Source organism: Zophobas morio, unplaced genomic scaffold (genome assembly GCF_036711695.1).
Source record: "Zophobas morio isolate AGI-343-1 ecotype UQ-CSIRO unplaced genomic scaffold, CSIRO_AGI_Zmor_V1 ptg000018l, whole genome shotgun sequence".
Classification (NCBI taxonomy): Eukaryota; Metazoa; Arthropoda; class Insecta; order Coleoptera; family Tenebrionidae; genus Zophobas; species Zophobas morio.
Genome location: NW_026972123.1, coordinates 2029165 through 2046218, shown reverse-complemented (window position 1 = coordinate 2046218; position 17054 = coordinate 2029165). Strand labels below are relative to the sequence as shown.

Sequence of the window (17054 nt, the reverse complement as noted above, 5' to 3'; positions counted from 1 at the left end):
AGCGTGAATCGCTTCGAAGACTTGCTCTCTGGTGTTTAACGAAAGTATTGACTGGTTCGGTGTCATTTTTGTAAACCCACAACACTGTCATCATAGGTACAAACAAAATTTTATGATATCTTGGGTGAGTTAAAACTGCTTTCGTAAAAATACTGAGGCAAGACTTCTTAAAAGTGATGAGAAATTTTAACATCAAAAAGAACTCTGTGGAGACAACCCGAGAAAAGTTTCTTTTAAACGTACAGACTTTCTTCCCAGTAAACACAGTTGTGATGTTGACGTGACTGGTACGTACTCACAAAAGAACAATAAGTACATCGCATGATTATGTCTTAACGATATACCTGGAACGTAAGCTATATAACATCACAATGGAGTACTCATGCTATGTAACCAACACGTAATGTTGACTACATTTACTAGATATCTCATTATTATGTCGCAGCGGTATAGCTTGCATATAAGCATTTAAACATCACACTGTGGTATTCCTGTTATGTAACTAACACCTAATGTTAACTGCATTTACTAGATATCTCATTATTGGGTCGCAGCGATATAGTTGGCAGGTAAGCCTTGTAACATCACAATGGAGTACTACGGTTATGTAACCAATAAGATATATTAACTGTAGTTACTAGATATCTGATTAATATACATATACATGCTTCGGAATGTTTTATTTTTATTAGTTAATTATGTAAAGTGTTTTTCAGTTCATTTTACAAAATGGCATGTTAAATCGAAAATTAACGTTTCTGACAGGGCAACAGCAAAAAACATTTAAAAACATACATATCGAGTATTATATAGCTCTATTTTATATTTATTATTTATGTTTGTGTTGCAAGTAAATAGTATATTCATAAACAAAAGATGCTGAGTCTTAAAAAAAGCAATTTCTTCCCTGTCTTAAATCTGGCACAAGCGAGATGACGCCAATAGTGAGTTGCTCTTAATTTTTTTTTTCATATTATATTTCCTGTAATTATATTTATTTATAATTTTATTTTTATACGTCCACAACGACCTGCGCGTTATAAAACAGGACAAGAGACTTAATGCACATAGTTTATGATCAGAATTAAAAAGTGTCCCATCTAACAGGTAATACGAATTAAGACTAGTAATGAGAGATTATTTTTTAACGTCTGCCTATGCGTCACTTCCAAAACGGAACAATTATACATATACAGAATTTTGAAATGAGCTCGAAAAATAAAATGATATATTTCATTATTTTATTAATTCTAATGCAAAATATGTTGATCGGCAACAAAAGCAACACAAAGAAAGAATCGAAATTAAAAAACTAATCTATTTCAAGGTCAGCGATATCGTTCTTAAATAAAAATGAATTAAATAATTTCTTCACTTTGATCGTAAGGAAAATAGATAATAATTTGAATACGAAACAATAATTGATCATCGAGTTTTGTGTATTGACTTTCGCACTCAGTTATAGGTATCATCTGTTTAACATTAAATTTTCAAAAGTTTAGATTTTTCCAATGTAATCTTGGGCTCTAAAATAAACTGGTAATGTATAATGTATAATTATAATTGAGTATTTTCGTGGTTGATTTTTAAATTATTATTTATTCAAAAAATTCACTTAATTTCATATCCAATATGTAGCTAACTGAAAACTGATAATAAAGCAGCAGATATGACGAAATAGTGTACACTTTTTTTAATGTCGGTAATAGAATGTATGTATAATAACTAGAAAGCGGAAAATATGCAGCAAAATTTTGGGAAATATGATCATATGACATGCATCAAATCTATGCAAATGTGCAATAACTTTCTTAATATATGCAGAGATATGCAGTTACATATGCTCCAAAAATTAAAAAAAAAAGCGTAATAACTGAACTAAATTTATTTACAAATTGCAAAAACACCTTACCTTTTATTACAAAAAATACATAAATCACATTGCAAAGTGTTTAATTAGATCTCACTGACAAATAAATGACATTTTTTAAGATAATATTCTTATCCTAAAAAATAAATATAGGTAAACAGAACGAATTAAAAAATAGTAGTAATCGACTATTTAATTACTATTTTGGTAACAATTTATTTTTAAAATATCGAAATATTCTAACAAAAATTTGTCCGGTGATTCTAAAGTATGTACCTATTTGTAAATAGAAAAACTGCGTACTGCGTCCACAGATGTAAAAATACTTATCGGATTAGGGCAGGCACAACAAAACACAGTTCCTTCTTGAAGAATAAGTTAAGGAAAAGGTTTAATTCATAAATTAATTTGAGTTATCTACATATTGACACACATCTCTATCGCTTTAAATACTTAAATGCAAACTCACGATGAAAAATAATAGGATAACGTCCCTTCGACCACCATAAAACATACCATTAATACACTTAAGTAACGAACAAAAATATTGAAATGAACGGTATTTCCAAAAGTAATTAGGACCCGAATTTACCTGGAAGGATGGTTTAACACCAAGTGGTTCCTCCAAACTACCATAAAACCCAAAAATTCCCAGTTATTTGAAGCTCAGGACAATATTTGCAATATAATTTATGAAATTTCCTCTTTCTAGAAAAATGCCGATCGAATGGCATTTTTTTTTTTCAAAGTAGCACAAAAATTGATAAAAATTCAAAATATGCACCCGTTACGTGAAATATGCAGCATGCAAATATGCAATTTTTTTATAGCTGTTTTCATTTTTAATTAGCATGATTCGTTCACATATTAAATATCAAGACTTATATGCAAAAAATAACGGATATGCAAATTTCATAAAATCCTTTCTCTATTAATAACCAATACATCGGGTATGTTTCTGTTTTTGTCTTCGTTCGACACCACTGTATTTACAGTATTTAAGCAGGTATATGTTTCCGCCCCTAAAATCCCACGTACGGCATCTTTTGCCCACGTAAATACAGTATCTGGAATGAAGACAGAAACAGAAATAGTTTTACAACACCTTATCAAAATTTAAAAAAAACACTATAGTATTATTTGAAATTTATTGTTAAAGATTATATGGTCAATTAGATGTGGGTCGTCGTATTCTTTAAAAAGTCACCTTCGTCAGTGAGTTCGTAATGCTTAATTAATAATTATATTCAGAGCGAAAAATACAACGGCTTTATTAGAAATACACCAAAGACAAGTTTTTTTCATTGTAATAATTTCTAAGAATTATTTCTGTAAACTTGTTCAGTTGAAATGTTATTTTGTAAGTACCTGCTCGGCAAATTATAAATAGAACATCTGTAAGGTGACCAGATTTCAAAAGTCCGAAATTGGAACATTAGTTTCCATTTCCATCGTAATCTGATATATAACTGCTTTGAAAATTTTTAGTTGTAATATACTAACAGTACTGACATTTGGTGACATTTAAAACACTGCTGACAACCGTATCGATACACGTTTTGTTCCCAATTTTTCACAAAATAAAATTACTATTCATGAAAATTAGTGATTTATCCGAGGATTTATCTTTATTCTTATCAGATTTATAGAAATCGGAACATTCACGGAACGAATGTTTTAATCGGAACATTTATTGGACGAAATTTGAAATCGGAATTAGAGTATTGAAATCGGTACAGTTCCGATCAAATCGGAACGTCAGGTCACCTTAAACATCTGGGGTAATATAGGGAAGACCCAACGACAAACAAAGCCATAAAAATTCTTTGCCCATTGTCCCTGAAACGGGACAAGGTTTTGAAGAGTTCATTCGTCGAATTTTGATTTTATAAAGACGTTTATAAAGCGATGATAGGCAGCAAAAAAATTAGAGAGTGGTTAATTTTGATTTTATTAAATTTATTTCATCTAATGAAAAAATAACGCTCAACTTCTGCATTTACTATCCACCAGATGTTTGGGGGTGTAGTCGGACCTTTGTTGGTTTGGTTTGTCTATGAGTCGGACGATCCCTTTTTTCCGTATTTATGGTTATTGCACTTCACACTCACAGTGAAGCTGTCGAATTCCATTTGGCCATTTGGTTCACAACCACCGAACCGTTCTCGTGAACCCGTAACTCACTTCATTTTTAATGCAGTTTTGTGAAAATTCTGCCATTCAGTGTGGGTTGTATTTACACTAGGTAAGTTAATATAATTCTATTGAAGTAATCATTTTAATTTTTACATGCTTCTGTTGTTTTTGATAACTGTACGTAAATAACAACAACAGTTTTTTCAGATAAGCTGGAAATACCACCGTTAATCACTGAAGATACTCCCGCTGATTTTGAAGAACTTACGGTGATTGTTTTTGAAAGTGAGGCGCTTTGCCTAAACTTGTTGCAAAGGTATGTTACTGCAATTTTTTATGAACTAGATGCTAATAAACATAATTTTACCCTAGGCTTGAAACAAATACAAAAAATATGTGCGAAACAAAAGAAATTCTAAAGGAAACGAGTGAACAAATCTCCAAAATGAAATCGTCATCAAATGTGACAAATCAAAAAGAAAACAGTAATAGAAGATATGCCGCCAAGACCACAGGTAAACAAATTTTGAGGAATTAGAAGATTATCTCTGCCTACTACAACAAGCAGGTTTCTTTGTAAGTTAAAAAAATACAATAAATTTATATGTACTTACATATAACATAATTTTGGATATTATATAGAGGTAGATGCCTGTAATACTACACTTTTTGGGAACCTACTAAACATGACACATTTCGCTTAACACGTTACATACATAGTGGGTTGCAGAAAAGTCTTATAGTGAAGCACCCTGTATGTTATACATACGCGGTGACGTCCAAATAGATTCGGAAAAAAAAATCCTTTAATTGTTAAATGTAAATGATGCGGCAATGATTTATTCAGTTTCCATTGTGACTAAATTTTTTCTTTATTTTTGCTGTATGTTGTTTAGATGAAAACAAATGGCACTGAATGAGGTGTAGATCTTGATATTTTTTCCCCTGAATTAGGACTAGATAAAAGAAATTACTTAAAATTTTCTCTACTTCGTGATGTTGTGGTTTTATTTTCCGAACTTATTTCAGAGTCACTCGATATATACACATAAAAATATTTTCTTCTTTTCTTATTTCAGGAACTGCTATTGTCCCAGATAGGTGGTAATGGCAAAAAGAACAATGTGGGGCGTGTATTAAAAAAAAAAAAAAATTCAGCGAATTTGCTGTAGCTTGTTTGTTCGGTAGGAAAATTCCAAAATGGATGTGACAAAAACAATGAATATCATGAAAGGTATTTTTTTTTTTTGCAATAAATATAATTATTACAATTTTTACTTTTGAAGAAATTACAATGAAGACCCATTCCGCAATAGAAAAAGAAGTAGAACAATGCTGCTCAGAGTGGCTACGGCATTCTAGTCAACGCCTGAAGAAAAAAAAAACAACGACAGTTTATAGTTTCTGTGTCTTTTTTTAAGTGTAAATTATATTGTATTATTTTCGAATTAGGAAATCATATATATATTTATTTATTTATATTATGAATTTATATTAATTTTTGTATTTTATTACTTATTACATATTATATTTTTTCAAACATTGAATAAAATAATAATTTACTGTAAGTTTTAAATTTTACTCTCCATATCCATATCCCTAAATGGTAACTAGACTTTTTGAAATGCCTATTCATATCGCATAGATCATGTTAATAAAATATACTGAGAGTCATGTGTTTCCAGAACCTAAAACAATATGCAGTATATCTTGATACATTTCATACATACGAATCAAATCAGTTTGCTTCACTGCGTTTCATTTTTCCTTTATTAGTACTTTGGGTGGTACAACCTTCCATAAAACAAAATGTTCATGTTTTCCGCCTTTCCGACTACAACCATAAAAATCGCAGGATGATCCACAACGAACTTGTAAACTTTGCATTTCACGCGTACACTGCACTCTATGATGTCCATTTCCACAACTAAACCCTTATCATTAGAACGATCTTGTGTTCCAGCATGATCAGCATACTTACCTGTAGTCACAGCCGCTTCTGCCCCCTTTTCGTTAACCTCAATACAAGCCTTTTGCACTATTTTAGTAACGTATAAATTTTGCGCAGGGCTTAATCTAGCCATGTCCCTAAAATCGGCCTTCCTGTCGTGGTATATGAGTTCAAGTCCCATCTAGAAAAGTCACCAGTTTGTACACAACCACCACATCGACCCTACCAAGACATACCTCTTTTACCACATCGTCCATCTCGGTGGAACTGTCGAATTTAAACTTTGGTAAAGACACGTCCACTTTTCTTACATGTAAGTCAGTTAAAATTTCGCTGAGATTGATCTTACTTATCGCAGCTTCCAACTTTCCAATCCCGTTTTTCTCTTCTGGTAGTATGATAACCATGTGGACCTCGTCGCCACAGTATGGCAAAGCCAGAATTTGACTATTCAGTTGTTCGTCGAACTTATAGGGAGCTCTTTTTCTATCGGTCATCATCTGCACTTGCACCACGTTGTCATCATTCAAATAAAAAGGCATTTCTCGGGTATCACCTTCATAAAAGGGAGAATCCCAGTCGCCTTTAAAATAGAGCGCGTTAAGAAGAAACACCGAGGAAGACGAAACGGATTCTTCGTCGACGATGTCTCTGATTTTTCCGTGTGTTTTTTCGGCGACCCAATCGTTTACCTTTTTCGCGGTTTCGGTTCGTTGCTTAAAATCCACGAGTTCGACTTCAGAATCAAAGTACTCTTTGACGGTGTTTTCAAAGGAGGGCATGAGTTGTTTGTCTTTTTTGAGGTAGATCTTGAAGGCCATTTGTAAGAGCACATTTTCTAAGGTTGTTAAGTGGTGGATTATTTCTTTGTAACCAGTGGCCGTGTTTAAAGGGTCGGGAATTTCGAGCACTTTTTGGAGTCTTTCTAGTGTCTCGTTTCTGGCTCCTTGGTAGGCCATGGCGAGGACAACGTGGAGGCTGAACGGCGAAAAGAACACATTTCCGGGTTTCCGGGAAAGGATTTGGTAAATCTTGTTGGTGAAGGTGACGTTACCTTGGAGAATTTCTTTGGCAGGGTTTTGACACGAAGACATTCTGGCACTGTTGTTGATAGCTGAAAGTGTAAAAATTCTGCACACGCACTAGCCGCAGAGAGAATTTCAGTCTAAAAATAATAATAAAGTCCGATTAAATATAGGTCTTAGTACACTATTTTCTATTGCGATCTAAAAATATCCTACACTCGAACATTGATTTTTTACATAGTGCTGACATCTGTTAGAACATCATAGAAAATTATTGTGGCAACTATCCCCAGAAAAAAAAGTTTCGGGAAATAATAATTATTGATATCTAATAGTTGGGAAACGATTTAATTTTTTCGCAAACAAATTTATGTGTCAAGCAGAAGTTTTATTCCTTGCCAAAATTACGAACAAGTTTAAGTTTCAACTTTGGTTCAAAGTTTCGTTAAAGAATCTGTCTGGAATCCATCTAGTGATTTTAATAAAGTTTTTGGTGTTGAAAAAGGAAGAAATATTTAAAAAATTCCTTCACATAAGCTGTTTCCAATTTGTATTTTTTGGTCTATCTATACCATTGACCCTTTATAATACGAGAATAAAGGGTAATGATCTATTTATTATACACATGAAGAACTATATTTATCTTTGTATCTCTCCGCCCAAAACTGAGATATCTAGTTTTGTCCATATTTTTGTAATTTACAGTTATTTAAAGGAAATTTCGAACATTTGTTGATCTTTTGAAAAACTTATTACAGCCTTCATTGTCTTTCTATGGAATCTACATCTTCTACGTTTGGAAACTTGAAATTGCTAGGGAAAAGTCTGGAAGTTCGAAAATATTAAACTTGTTTTATATTTAAAATCATAGGTTTTCAAAAATTGGTTACTTCAAAATTCTGTCTTATTTATATTCCCCTGTTTCCTATCTAACTACTAATTCTAACTAATTTCCAAAATTATATGGATGAAGGATCAAAGATGAAGAATCACGGATGAATGATCAAGGATCAATGAACCAAGATGAAGGATCAAGGATCAAGAATCAAAAATGAAAGATCAAGGAAAAAAGATGAAGGATCAAGGATCAAGGATCAAGGATGAAGGATCAGTGATGAAGTATCAAAGGTAAACCATCAAGGATGAAGGATCCAGCATGAAGGATCAAGGATCAAGGCTGAATGAACGAAGATCAAGGATCAAAGATGAAGAAGTAAGGATCAAGAATCAAGAATGGAGTATCGAGGATCAAAGATAAAGGATGAAGGATGAATGAACAAGAATGAAAGATCAAAGATGAAGGATCGAGGATTAAGAATCAAGAATAAAGAATCAAGGACCAAGAATGAAAGATAAATGATGAAGGATCAAGCATGAAGGATTGGGGATCAAGAATCAAGGATAAAAGATGAAAGATCAAGTAGCAAGGATCTCAATGAACCAGGATGAAGGATCAACGATCAAGAATCAAGAATGAAAAATCAACAACAAAGAATGTGGGATCGAGAATAAAAAACCAAGGAAAAAAGATCAAGGATCAAGGATGAAGGATCCAGGATGAAGGATCAAAGATCAAGAATCAAGAATAAAGTATCAAGCATCAAGGAAGAAAGATCAAGAATGAAGGATCAAGGATGGAGGACGAGGGATGAAGGATCAAAGATGAACGATCAAGGATGAATGAACAATGATCAAGAATCAAAGATGAAGAGACAATGATCAAGAAGCAAGAAACAAGGATCAAGAATCAAGAATGAAGTATCGAGTATCAAGGATTAGTGATGAAGGATCAAGGATAAAAGATAAAGAATCAAGGATGAATGAACGAGGATGAAGGATCAAGGATCAAGAATCAAGAATAAGGGATCAAGAATCAAGAATGAAAGATAAATGACGAAGAATTAAGCATGAAGGATCAAGGATCAAGGATCGAGGATGAAAGATGAATGATTAAGAATCAAGCATGAATTATCAGGATCAAGAATGAAGAATCAAAAATCAAGAATGAGGAATCCAGAAGCAGGAATGAAGTATCGAGGGTCAAGGATCAATGATGAAGGATGAAGTTGAAGGATCAAGAATGAAGGGTCAAAGATGAAGGATCAAGAATCAAGAATAAGAGATCAAGAATCAGGAATGAAAGATAATTGATGAAGGATTGAGGATCGAGGATGAAAGATGAATGATTAAGAACCAAGCATGAATTATCAGGATCAAGAATGAAGAATCAAAAATCAAGAATGAAGAATCAAGAAGCAAGAATGAAGTATCGAGGATCAAGAATCAATAATGAAGGATCAAAGATAAAGGATGAAAAATTAAGGATCAAGGATCAAGGATCAAGGATGAAGGATGGACGATCAAGGACGATCAAGGATAAAGAATGAGGAATGAAGTATTGAGGATCAAGGATATAAGATCTAGTATAAAGGAAGAAGGATCAAGGATGAATGAACGAAGATGAAGGATCAAGGATGAAGGGCAAAAAATGAAGGATCAAGTATCAAGAATCAAGAATCAAGAATGAAAAATAAATGATGAATGATCAAGAATCAAAGATGAATGATCAAGGATCATGGATGAAGGATCAAGAATCAAGAATGAAAGATCTAGGATAAATGATCAAGGATGAATGAACAAGGACGAAGAATCAAAGTTGAAGGATGAAGGATCAAGAATCAAGAGGGATCGAGGATCAAGCATCAAGAATGAAGGATCAAGGATGAATGATCAAGGATGAAGAATCAAGGATGGAGGATAAGGGATGAAGGATCAAGGATAAACGATCAAAGATGAATGATCAAGAAATAATGAACAAGGATCAAGGATCAAAGATGAAGAGACAAGGATCAAGAATCAAGAATGAAGTATCGAGGATCAAGGATAAAGGATGGAGGATCAAGGATGAATGAACGAGGATGAAAGATCAGGAATGAAGAGTCAAAGTTAAAGGATCAAGGATCAAAAATCAAAAATAAAGGATCAAGAATCAAGAATGAAAGATAAATGATGAAGGATTAAGCATGAAGGATCAAGGATCGAGAATGAAAAATGAATGATTAAAGAATGAAGGATGAATGGTCAATGATCAAGGATGAAAAATCAAGAATCAAGAATGAGAGATCAAGATTGAAGGATCTAGGATAAAGGATCAAAGATTGAGGATGAGGGATGAAGTATCAAGGATGAACTATCAAGGATGAATGAATAAGGATCAAGGATGCAAGATGAAGAGACAAGGATCAAGAAGCAAGAAACAAGGGTCAAGAATCAAGAATGAAGTATCGAGGGTCAAGGATCAATGATGAAGGATGAAGTTGAAGGATTAAGAATGAAGGGTCAAAGATGAAGGATCAAGAATCAAGAATAAGAGATCAAGAATCAGGAATGAAAGATAATTGATGAAGGATTGAGGATCGAGGATGAAAGATGAATGATTAAGAATCAAGCATGAATTATCAGGATCAAGAATGAAGAATCAAAAATCAAGAATGAAGAATCAAGAAGCAATAATGAAGTATCGAGGATCAAGAATCAATAATGAAGGATCAAAGATAAAGGATGAAAAATTAAAGATCAAGGATCAAGGATCAAGGATAAAGGATGGACGATCAAGGACGATCAAGGATAAAGAATGAGGAATGAAGTATTGAGGATCAAAGATCAATGATATATGATCAAGTATAAAGGAAGAAGAACCAAGGATGAATGAACGAGGATGAAGGATCAAGGATGAAGGGCAAAAAATGAAGGATCAAGTATCAAGAATCAAGAATCAAGAATGAAAAATAAATGATGAATGATCAAGAATCAAAGATGAATGATCAAGGATCATTCATGAAAGATCTGGGATGAATGATCAAGGATGAATGAACAAGAATGAAAAATCAAAGTTGAAGGAGGAAGGATCAAGAATCAAGAGTGATCGAGGATCAAGCATCAAGAATGAAGGATCAAGGATGAATGAAAAAGGATGAAGAATCAAGGATGGAGGATAAGGGATGAAGGATCAAGGATAAACGATCAAAGATGAATGATCAAGAATGAATGAACAAGGATCAAGAATCAAAGATGAAGAAACAAAGATCAAGAATCAAGAATGAAGTATCGAGGATCAAGGATAAAGGATGGAGGATCAAGGATGAATGAACGAGGATGAAGGACCAAGGATGAAGGGTCAAAGTTGAAGAACCAAAGATCAAGAATCAAGAATAAAGGATCAAGAATCAAGAATGAAAGATAAATGATGAAGGATTAAGCATGAAGGATCAAGGATCGAGAATGAAAAATAAATGATTAAGAATCAAGGATCAATGATCAAGGAACAAGAATAAAAGATCAAGAATCAGGAATGAGGGATCAACAATGAAGGATCTAGTATCAAGGATCAAGGATTGAGGATGAGGGATGAAGTATCAAGGATGAACTATCAAAGATGAATGAACAAGGATCAAGAAGCAAGAAACAAGGATCAAGAATTAAGAATAAAGTATCGGGGGTCAAGGATCAATGATTAAGGATCAAGATGAAGAATCAAGATGAAGGATCAAGGATGAAGGGTCAAAGATGAAGGATCAAGGATGAAGAATCAAGAATAAAGGATCAAGAATCAAGAACGAAAGATAAATGATGAAGGATTAAGCATGAAGGACATGGATCGAGGATGAAAAATGAATGATCAAGAATCAAGGATCAATGATCAAGGATCAAGAATAAAAAATGAGGGATTAAGAATGAAGGACCAAGGATGGAGGATAAGGGGTGAAGGATCAAGGGTGAAGGGCAAAAGATGAAGGATCAAAGATCAAGAACCAAGAATAAAGGATCAAGAATCAGGAATGAAAGATAATTGATGAAGGATTAAGCATGAAGGATAAAGGAACGAGGATGAAAAATGAATGATTAAAGAATGAAGGATGAATGATCAAGGATCAATAATGAAAAATCAAGAATCAAGAATGAGAGATCAAGATTGAAGGATCTAGGATCAAGGATCAAAGATTGAGGATGAGGGATGAAGTATCAAGAATGAACTATCAAAGATGAATGAATAAGGATCAAGGATCCAAGATGAAGAGACAAGGATCAAGAAGCAAGAAACAAGGGTCAAGAATCAAGAATGAAGTATCGAGGGTCAAGGATCAATGATGAAGGATGAAGATGAAGGATCAAGGATGAAGGGTCAAAGATGTAGGATCAAGAATCAAGAATAAGGGATCAAGAATCAGGAATGAAAGATCAAAAATCAAGAATGAGGGATTAAGAATGAAGAATCAAGGATGGAGGATAAGGGGTGAAGGTCTAAGATGAAAGATTAATGATCAAGAATCAAGAATAAAGGATCAAGAATCAAAAATGAAAGATGATGGATTAAGCATGAAGGATCAAGGATCAATGATGAAGGATCAAGGATTAAGGATGAAGAATCAAGAATGAAAGATCAAAGATGAGGGATCAAGGATGAAGGATCAAAGACGAAATATCAAGAATCCATGATGGAACCTCCAGTATCCGGGACTCGAGCCTGGGAGGCAAAGGGTCAGGAGTTAGAAATCATGTTTGATGTTTCAACACTCACGATTTTATCGATTTTATTATATTTTGCCTTTTTTTCTTAATATCATAGTATTTTTTGAACAACACGATACTCTTTTTTAATTTCTTTACAGAAATAATTATTTTGCAGTTAAGGTCCGCCTCCTTGGCTCACGGCGAATAAAGAAAAATCATCACAATAGCGATAGGGCGGGTGGGCGGGCTTACATTTTGTCTTTTTGTTTTAACATGTCTAGACTTCTTTTGACAACATGAAACGTAAAACATGTTTAAAATGGATAATTTGTATAAGGAAATATCGATTTTGCAATTAGCTCCGCCCCATAATTGCAAATTCCATGTTTCCTTACAAAAACCATTTTAACCATATTTTAAGTTGCTTGTTATGAAAAGATGGCTATGTATATTAAAAAAAAAAAGGTAAAATATATTTCTCTACAAGAAATAAAAAACATATTTTTGAGTCAGTAAATTTTCAAAGTTATTATAATAAATCTACTTCTCTCGAATTCACCAGTTTTAAGTTAGACATTAATTTGTACAACTGAAAATAATGTATAAAAATATAGTAGAGCCATAAATTAAACATTTAGGAATGCGTAGTGGTATTCGATACTATCTTTATTAGTTAGAAAAGTCTAATCTACCAAAATCCTTGTTGTCACAGCGATCTCTATTAATCTACATTACAACAATTTTCTTATTCGATAAATAAAAATTGCAACCTAATTCTAAATCGTAAAAGCAGTACCCATCTTCAGTTCTAGAACATGAAACGACTCAGTTTATTAATTGGCATTATTCTCCTGGTACCACCTTCCAGTTCTGTAAGTACCTCATCATCGACACCACCAGCACCTTATTCTGAAAATATTAGACCCTTCAAGCCCAAAACAATGTGGCCCGCATTATCGGGGGATCAGAAGCACGACCAGGACAATTTCCTTCAGCTGCTGCCATCTACGCAACCAAAGAAGATGGTACTTATTTCTGCGTAGGCGCTCTAGCTAATCCCCAGCACGTCCTCACAGCAGCACATTGTGTGATATCGTACGTAAAACCAATTTTAAATTCAAACATTAATACAGTTGTTTCTTACAGTACTATCAACTGTCAGGTGATTTTAGGATCCACCACTTTGCAAGGCAGCGACCCAAATCGCCTAGTTTTGTCAACCAATTACCGTTCTATACACCCATATTACAACCCAGAGACTCTTGAGAACGATATTGCTCTTCTCATGTTCCATCTTCCTATAACTCTGACAGGTTAATTATTTTTCGTTTAGTATGGTTAGAGTTAGAAGTTTGAAAATGTTTATTATTGTTGTCTAGATTATATTCAACCCATTAATCTACCAACTGAAAGGGACGAATTATTCGCAAATACAGAGACAGTGGCCATTGGTTGGGGTCAAATCAGTGATGGTAAGTACTCGTATGTCTGTACGGGAGTCATTTTGGTTTTGTAGATACCGCTGGTCTTACCAACCACCTAAATTACGTCACTGTTAGTACCATATCCAACGCTGAGTGCCAAATTAGTTTCGGTGATGTAATAGTCAACAATATGGTGTGTGCTGTGGGAAATTACAACGAAGGAGCGTGCATTGTAACCACCTTCATTATTTTTTCAAACCTAGATTGTGTATATTTTCGTTTTTAGGGAGACAGTGGTGGTCCTTTAATAGCGGAGATAAACAACACCCAGTACGTTGTAGGTGTTTCCAGTTTTATAAGTACCCGTGGTTGCGAAACCACAGATCCCACTGGATATACAAGAACGTCGCCTTATTACAGCTGGATTGTGATGAATCTGGATACAGCTTAAACTTTGTTTTATTAATTAAAAAGACAAGTACAACTTTATTTTATTTGTATTTTGATTATCAGTTTACCCCTATATGATTCCTAACCCAGCCGGCATAAGGAAACGTTCTGGTGTACCCAGAAGGGTCGGTACTTTCACAACCCCGATTGCTAATAAAGCTAGAAATGCCCACATGGTACTGTTTATTGTCAACTTCCAGTATTAAAGGACCTCCACTGTCCCCCTAAAACAAACAACCGTAACCAAATTTTCATACCCTAAGAGAATGCGACTCACATTGCAAGTACCTTCGTTGTAATTCCCCGCTGCACACACCATATTATCAAAAATGACGTCAGTAAAACTGAGCTGGCATTCCGTATTTGAAATAGTACTAACAGTGACGTAATTAAGTTGACTGGCGAGACCAGCAGTAGCTGTAAACATAAACCCACAAAATCTCGTATCAGTACCTTCGTGGTACTCACCATCATCGGTTTGACCCCACCCAATCGCCACAGTTTCTACATTATCAACGACTTCTTCAGTCGGTAGATTTATAGGCTGTATATAGTCTAGAAACAACTTTATACATTTACTCATACCTAGTTTCACGTTTCTCACCTGTCAGTTCTATCGGAAGATGAAAAATAAGAATAGCTATATCATTCTGAAGCGTCTGGTAGTTGTAATACGGATGGATGATACGAGAGGTCGCCGCCACAATCACCCGGTTTGGGTTGCTAGCGCTACCTTGCAAACTATTCGAACCCAAAACCACCTCATACTTGAAGCCTCTGCAAAAATTTTGACAAGGGTTTAAGTTAAAAGTGCTTTATGTCGTCTACGATATGACGCAGTGTGCAGCTGTTAAGACGTGTTGACGACTGACCAGGGAACCCCCGCAGAAGTAAGTACCGCCTGAAGTGGTCGAGTAGATGGCAGCAGCTGACGGAAATTGTCCAGCTCTGGCTTCGGTTCCCCCAATAATGCGACTTTTGGTTTCGTCATGGTACGACATCTGCAACAAAGTTGGGGATTTTTGACACGACATTAGTGAAAAGTTTGTTCATTACGCAGATTGAAAGTGCGCTTGTTAGGCACAGGATGGCTAAGTACCCTGATGCATGGCAAGTTTCGTGCACTATCATTAATAGTTGTTACTATAATGAATTTTTAGTAAGATAAGCGGGATTAGGTCATATTTTAAATGTGTCATTATTGAATGAACACTAACTACCTGGTGTTTATTACGGATAATCCGTTTATTAGCCAATAATTGTGTATGTGGAAGTCCACAGTTAAATTAATTGTATTGATATTATTTGTAAGATAGAGCTACGGAGATAATTTAGCTGCTATCATTATTTGCCGTATATTTTCGAGGATTATAAGACAATAAAATATAAGTGCAATTCGCAATGCACCTGACCCAATTTTCAGGTTTGTGTTGTCTATGGTTGTAGAAAACTACAAGAAATGTATTTAGTTTAGTTTCGAAAATGTCAAAACTTGGCCGAAATTTGAAGAATTTGGAAAATTTTCGCTTTTACAAACGTTGTCTTAAAATTCTGAAAAAATTCAGGGACGTAGATCTCGACACGCTGATTGCAAAAATATAGAGTGTGGATGGTCAGGTCAGGTCAGGTCAGGTCAAATCAGGTCAGGTCAATATTTTCCGTTTTTTTTTTAATATAGATAGACATCTTTTCATACCAAGAAACTTAAAACATGGTTAAAATGGTTTTTGTAAGAAAACTTGGAATATACATTATGGGGCGGAACTAATTGCAAAATCGATATTTCCTTAAACAAATTATCCATTTTAAACATATTTTAAGTTTCATGTTGTGAACAGAAGTCTACACATATTAAAATAAAAAGGCAACATGTAGCCCCGCCCACCCGCCCTATCTCAATTGTGGTGATTTATTTTTATTCGCCGTGAACCAAGGGGATGAAGTTTAACTGCAAAATAGTTATTTCTTTACAAGGAATTAAAAACGAGCATCGTGTTGTTCAAAAAATACTATGATATGAAGAAAAAAAAGGCAAAATATAAATCTTTGATCCTTCAATCTTGATCCCTCATTTTTGATCCTTCATTCATGATTCTTTATCTTTGATCCTTGATCCTTCATTCTTGGTCCTTGATCCCTCATTCTTGATTTTTGATCTTTGATCCTTCTAAACCTCGAATTCTAAATTCGAATGTTCAATTCTAAATCATAACTCCTGAGTGTTGAAACATTAAACATGATTTCTAAATCCTGACTCTTGGCCTCCTAGGCTCGAGTACCGAGTCCTGGAGGTTTCATCATGGATCCTCGGTTCTTCGTTCTTTATCGATTTGTGGTCGTTGGTCCTTGTTCCTCGGTAATGATTCTTCATGCTTGATCCTTCATCCTTGATCCTTCATCTTTCATCTTTGATCCTTGATCCTTTATCCTTTATTCTTCATTCTTGATCCTTGATCCTCGATCCCTCTTGATTCTTGATCCTTCATTTTTCAAATTTGATTCTTCATCCTTGTTCATTCATCCTGATCATTCATGCTTAATTCTTAATCATTGATCTTTCATCCTCGATCTTTGATCCTTGATCCTTCATGCTTAATTCTTCATCATTTATCTTTCATTTTTGATTCTTGATCCTTGATCCTTCATCTTTGACCTTTCATCCTTGATCCTTCATCCTCGTTCATTCA

At 34.3% G+C, this 17054-nt stretch overlaps 3 protein-coding genes across 4 annotated transcripts; 1 reads left to right on the top strand and 2 right to left on the bottom strand.

Moving 5' to 3' along the window:
• The first annotated feature begins 47 nt into the window (after positions 1–47).
• On the top strand, positions 48–14417 carry LOC135130920 (brachyurin-like). 2 transcript variants are annotated; one of them, XM_064058383.1, is made up of 7 exons: positions 48–124; positions 13300–13365; positions 13416–13588; positions 13640–13806; positions 13873–13965; positions 14010–14149; positions 14204–14417. In XM_064058383.1, the coding sequence occupies exons 2-7, from the start codon at positions 13309–13311 to the stop codon at positions 14366–14368; spliced, it is 795 nt and encodes a 264-aa protein (XP_063914453.1). In that variant the 5' UTR covers positions 48–124; positions 13300–13308; the 3' UTR covers positions 14369–14417. The 2 variants fall into 2 exon arrangements, with proteins under 2 accessions (XP_063914453.1, XP_063914452.1); XM_064058382.1 differs by lacking the exon at positions 48–124 and having other exon boundaries at positions 13214–13365.
• LOC135130933 (antichymotrypsin-2-like) lies at positions 5549–7204 on the bottom strand. Its single transcript, XM_064058401.1, has 3 exons — positions 6194–7204; positions 5988–6138; positions 5549–5933 (listed from the first exon to the last, which is right to left on the bottom strand). Exons 1-3 carry the CDS (start codon positions 7049–7051, stop codon positions 5779–5781), a joined length of 1164 nt encoding a protein of 387 aa, XP_063914471.1. The 5' UTR covers positions 7052–7204; the 3' UTR covers positions 5549–5778.
• On the bottom strand, positions 14359–15528 carry LOC135130919 (brachyurin-like). The gene is made up of 6 exons (XM_064058381.1): positions 15424–15528; positions 15196–15368; positions 14972–15144; positions 14836–14922; positions 14645–14784; positions 14359–14591 (listed from the first exon to the last, which is right to left on the bottom strand). Exons 1-6 carry the CDS (start codon positions 15496–15498, stop codon positions 14427–14429), a joined length of 813 nt encoding a protein of 270 aa, XP_063914451.1. The 5' UTR covers positions 15499–15528; the 3' UTR covers positions 14359–14426.
• Positions 15529–17054: the final 1526 nt, after the last annotated feature.

What these genes read in the sequence shown, in the direction of transcription:
- LOC135130933 (XM_064058401.1), bottom strand. Translation starts at nt 7,051, where the DNA reads ATGTCTTCGTGTCAAAACCCTGCCAAAGAAATTCTCCAAGGTAACGTC. An exon ending in TGGACGATGTGGTAAAAGAG is followed by an intron (nt 6,139 to 6,193) that starts GTATGTCTTGGT and finishes TGACTTTTCTAG; the next exon opens with ATGGGACTTGAACTCATATA. An exon ending in AGAAGCGGCTGTGACTACAG is followed by an intron (nt 5,934 to 5,987) that starts GTAAGTATGCTG and finishes ATAAGGGTTTAG; the next exon opens with TTGTGGAAATGGACATCATA.
- LOC135130920 (XM_064058383.1), top strand. Translation starts at nt 13,309, where the DNA reads ATGAAACGACTCAGTTTATTAATTGGCATTATTCTCCTGGTACCACCT. An exon ending in TCTTCCTATAACTCTGACAG is followed by an intron (nt 13,807 to 13,872) that starts GTTAATTATTTT and finishes ATTGTTGTCTAG; the next exon opens with ATTATATTCAACCCATTAAT. An exon ending in ACAACGAAGGAGCGTGCATT is followed by an intron (nt 14,150 to 14,203) that starts GTAACCACCTTC and finishes TTTCGTTTTTAG; the next exon opens with GGAGACAGTGGTGGTCCTTT.
- LOC135130919 (XM_064058381.1), bottom strand. Translation starts at nt 15,498, where the DNA reads ATGATAGTGCACGAAACTTGCCATGCATCAGGGTACTTAGCCATCCTG. An exon ending in TCTTCCGATAGAACTGACAG is followed by an intron (nt 14,923 to 14,971) that starts GTGAGAAACGTG and finishes AGTTGTTTCTAG; the next exon opens with ACTATATACAGCCTATAAAT. An exon ending in GTGGGGTCAAACCGATGATG is followed by an intron (nt 14,785 to 14,835) that starts GTGAGTACCACG and finishes TTATGTTTACAG; the next exon opens with CTACTGCTGGTCTCGCCAGT.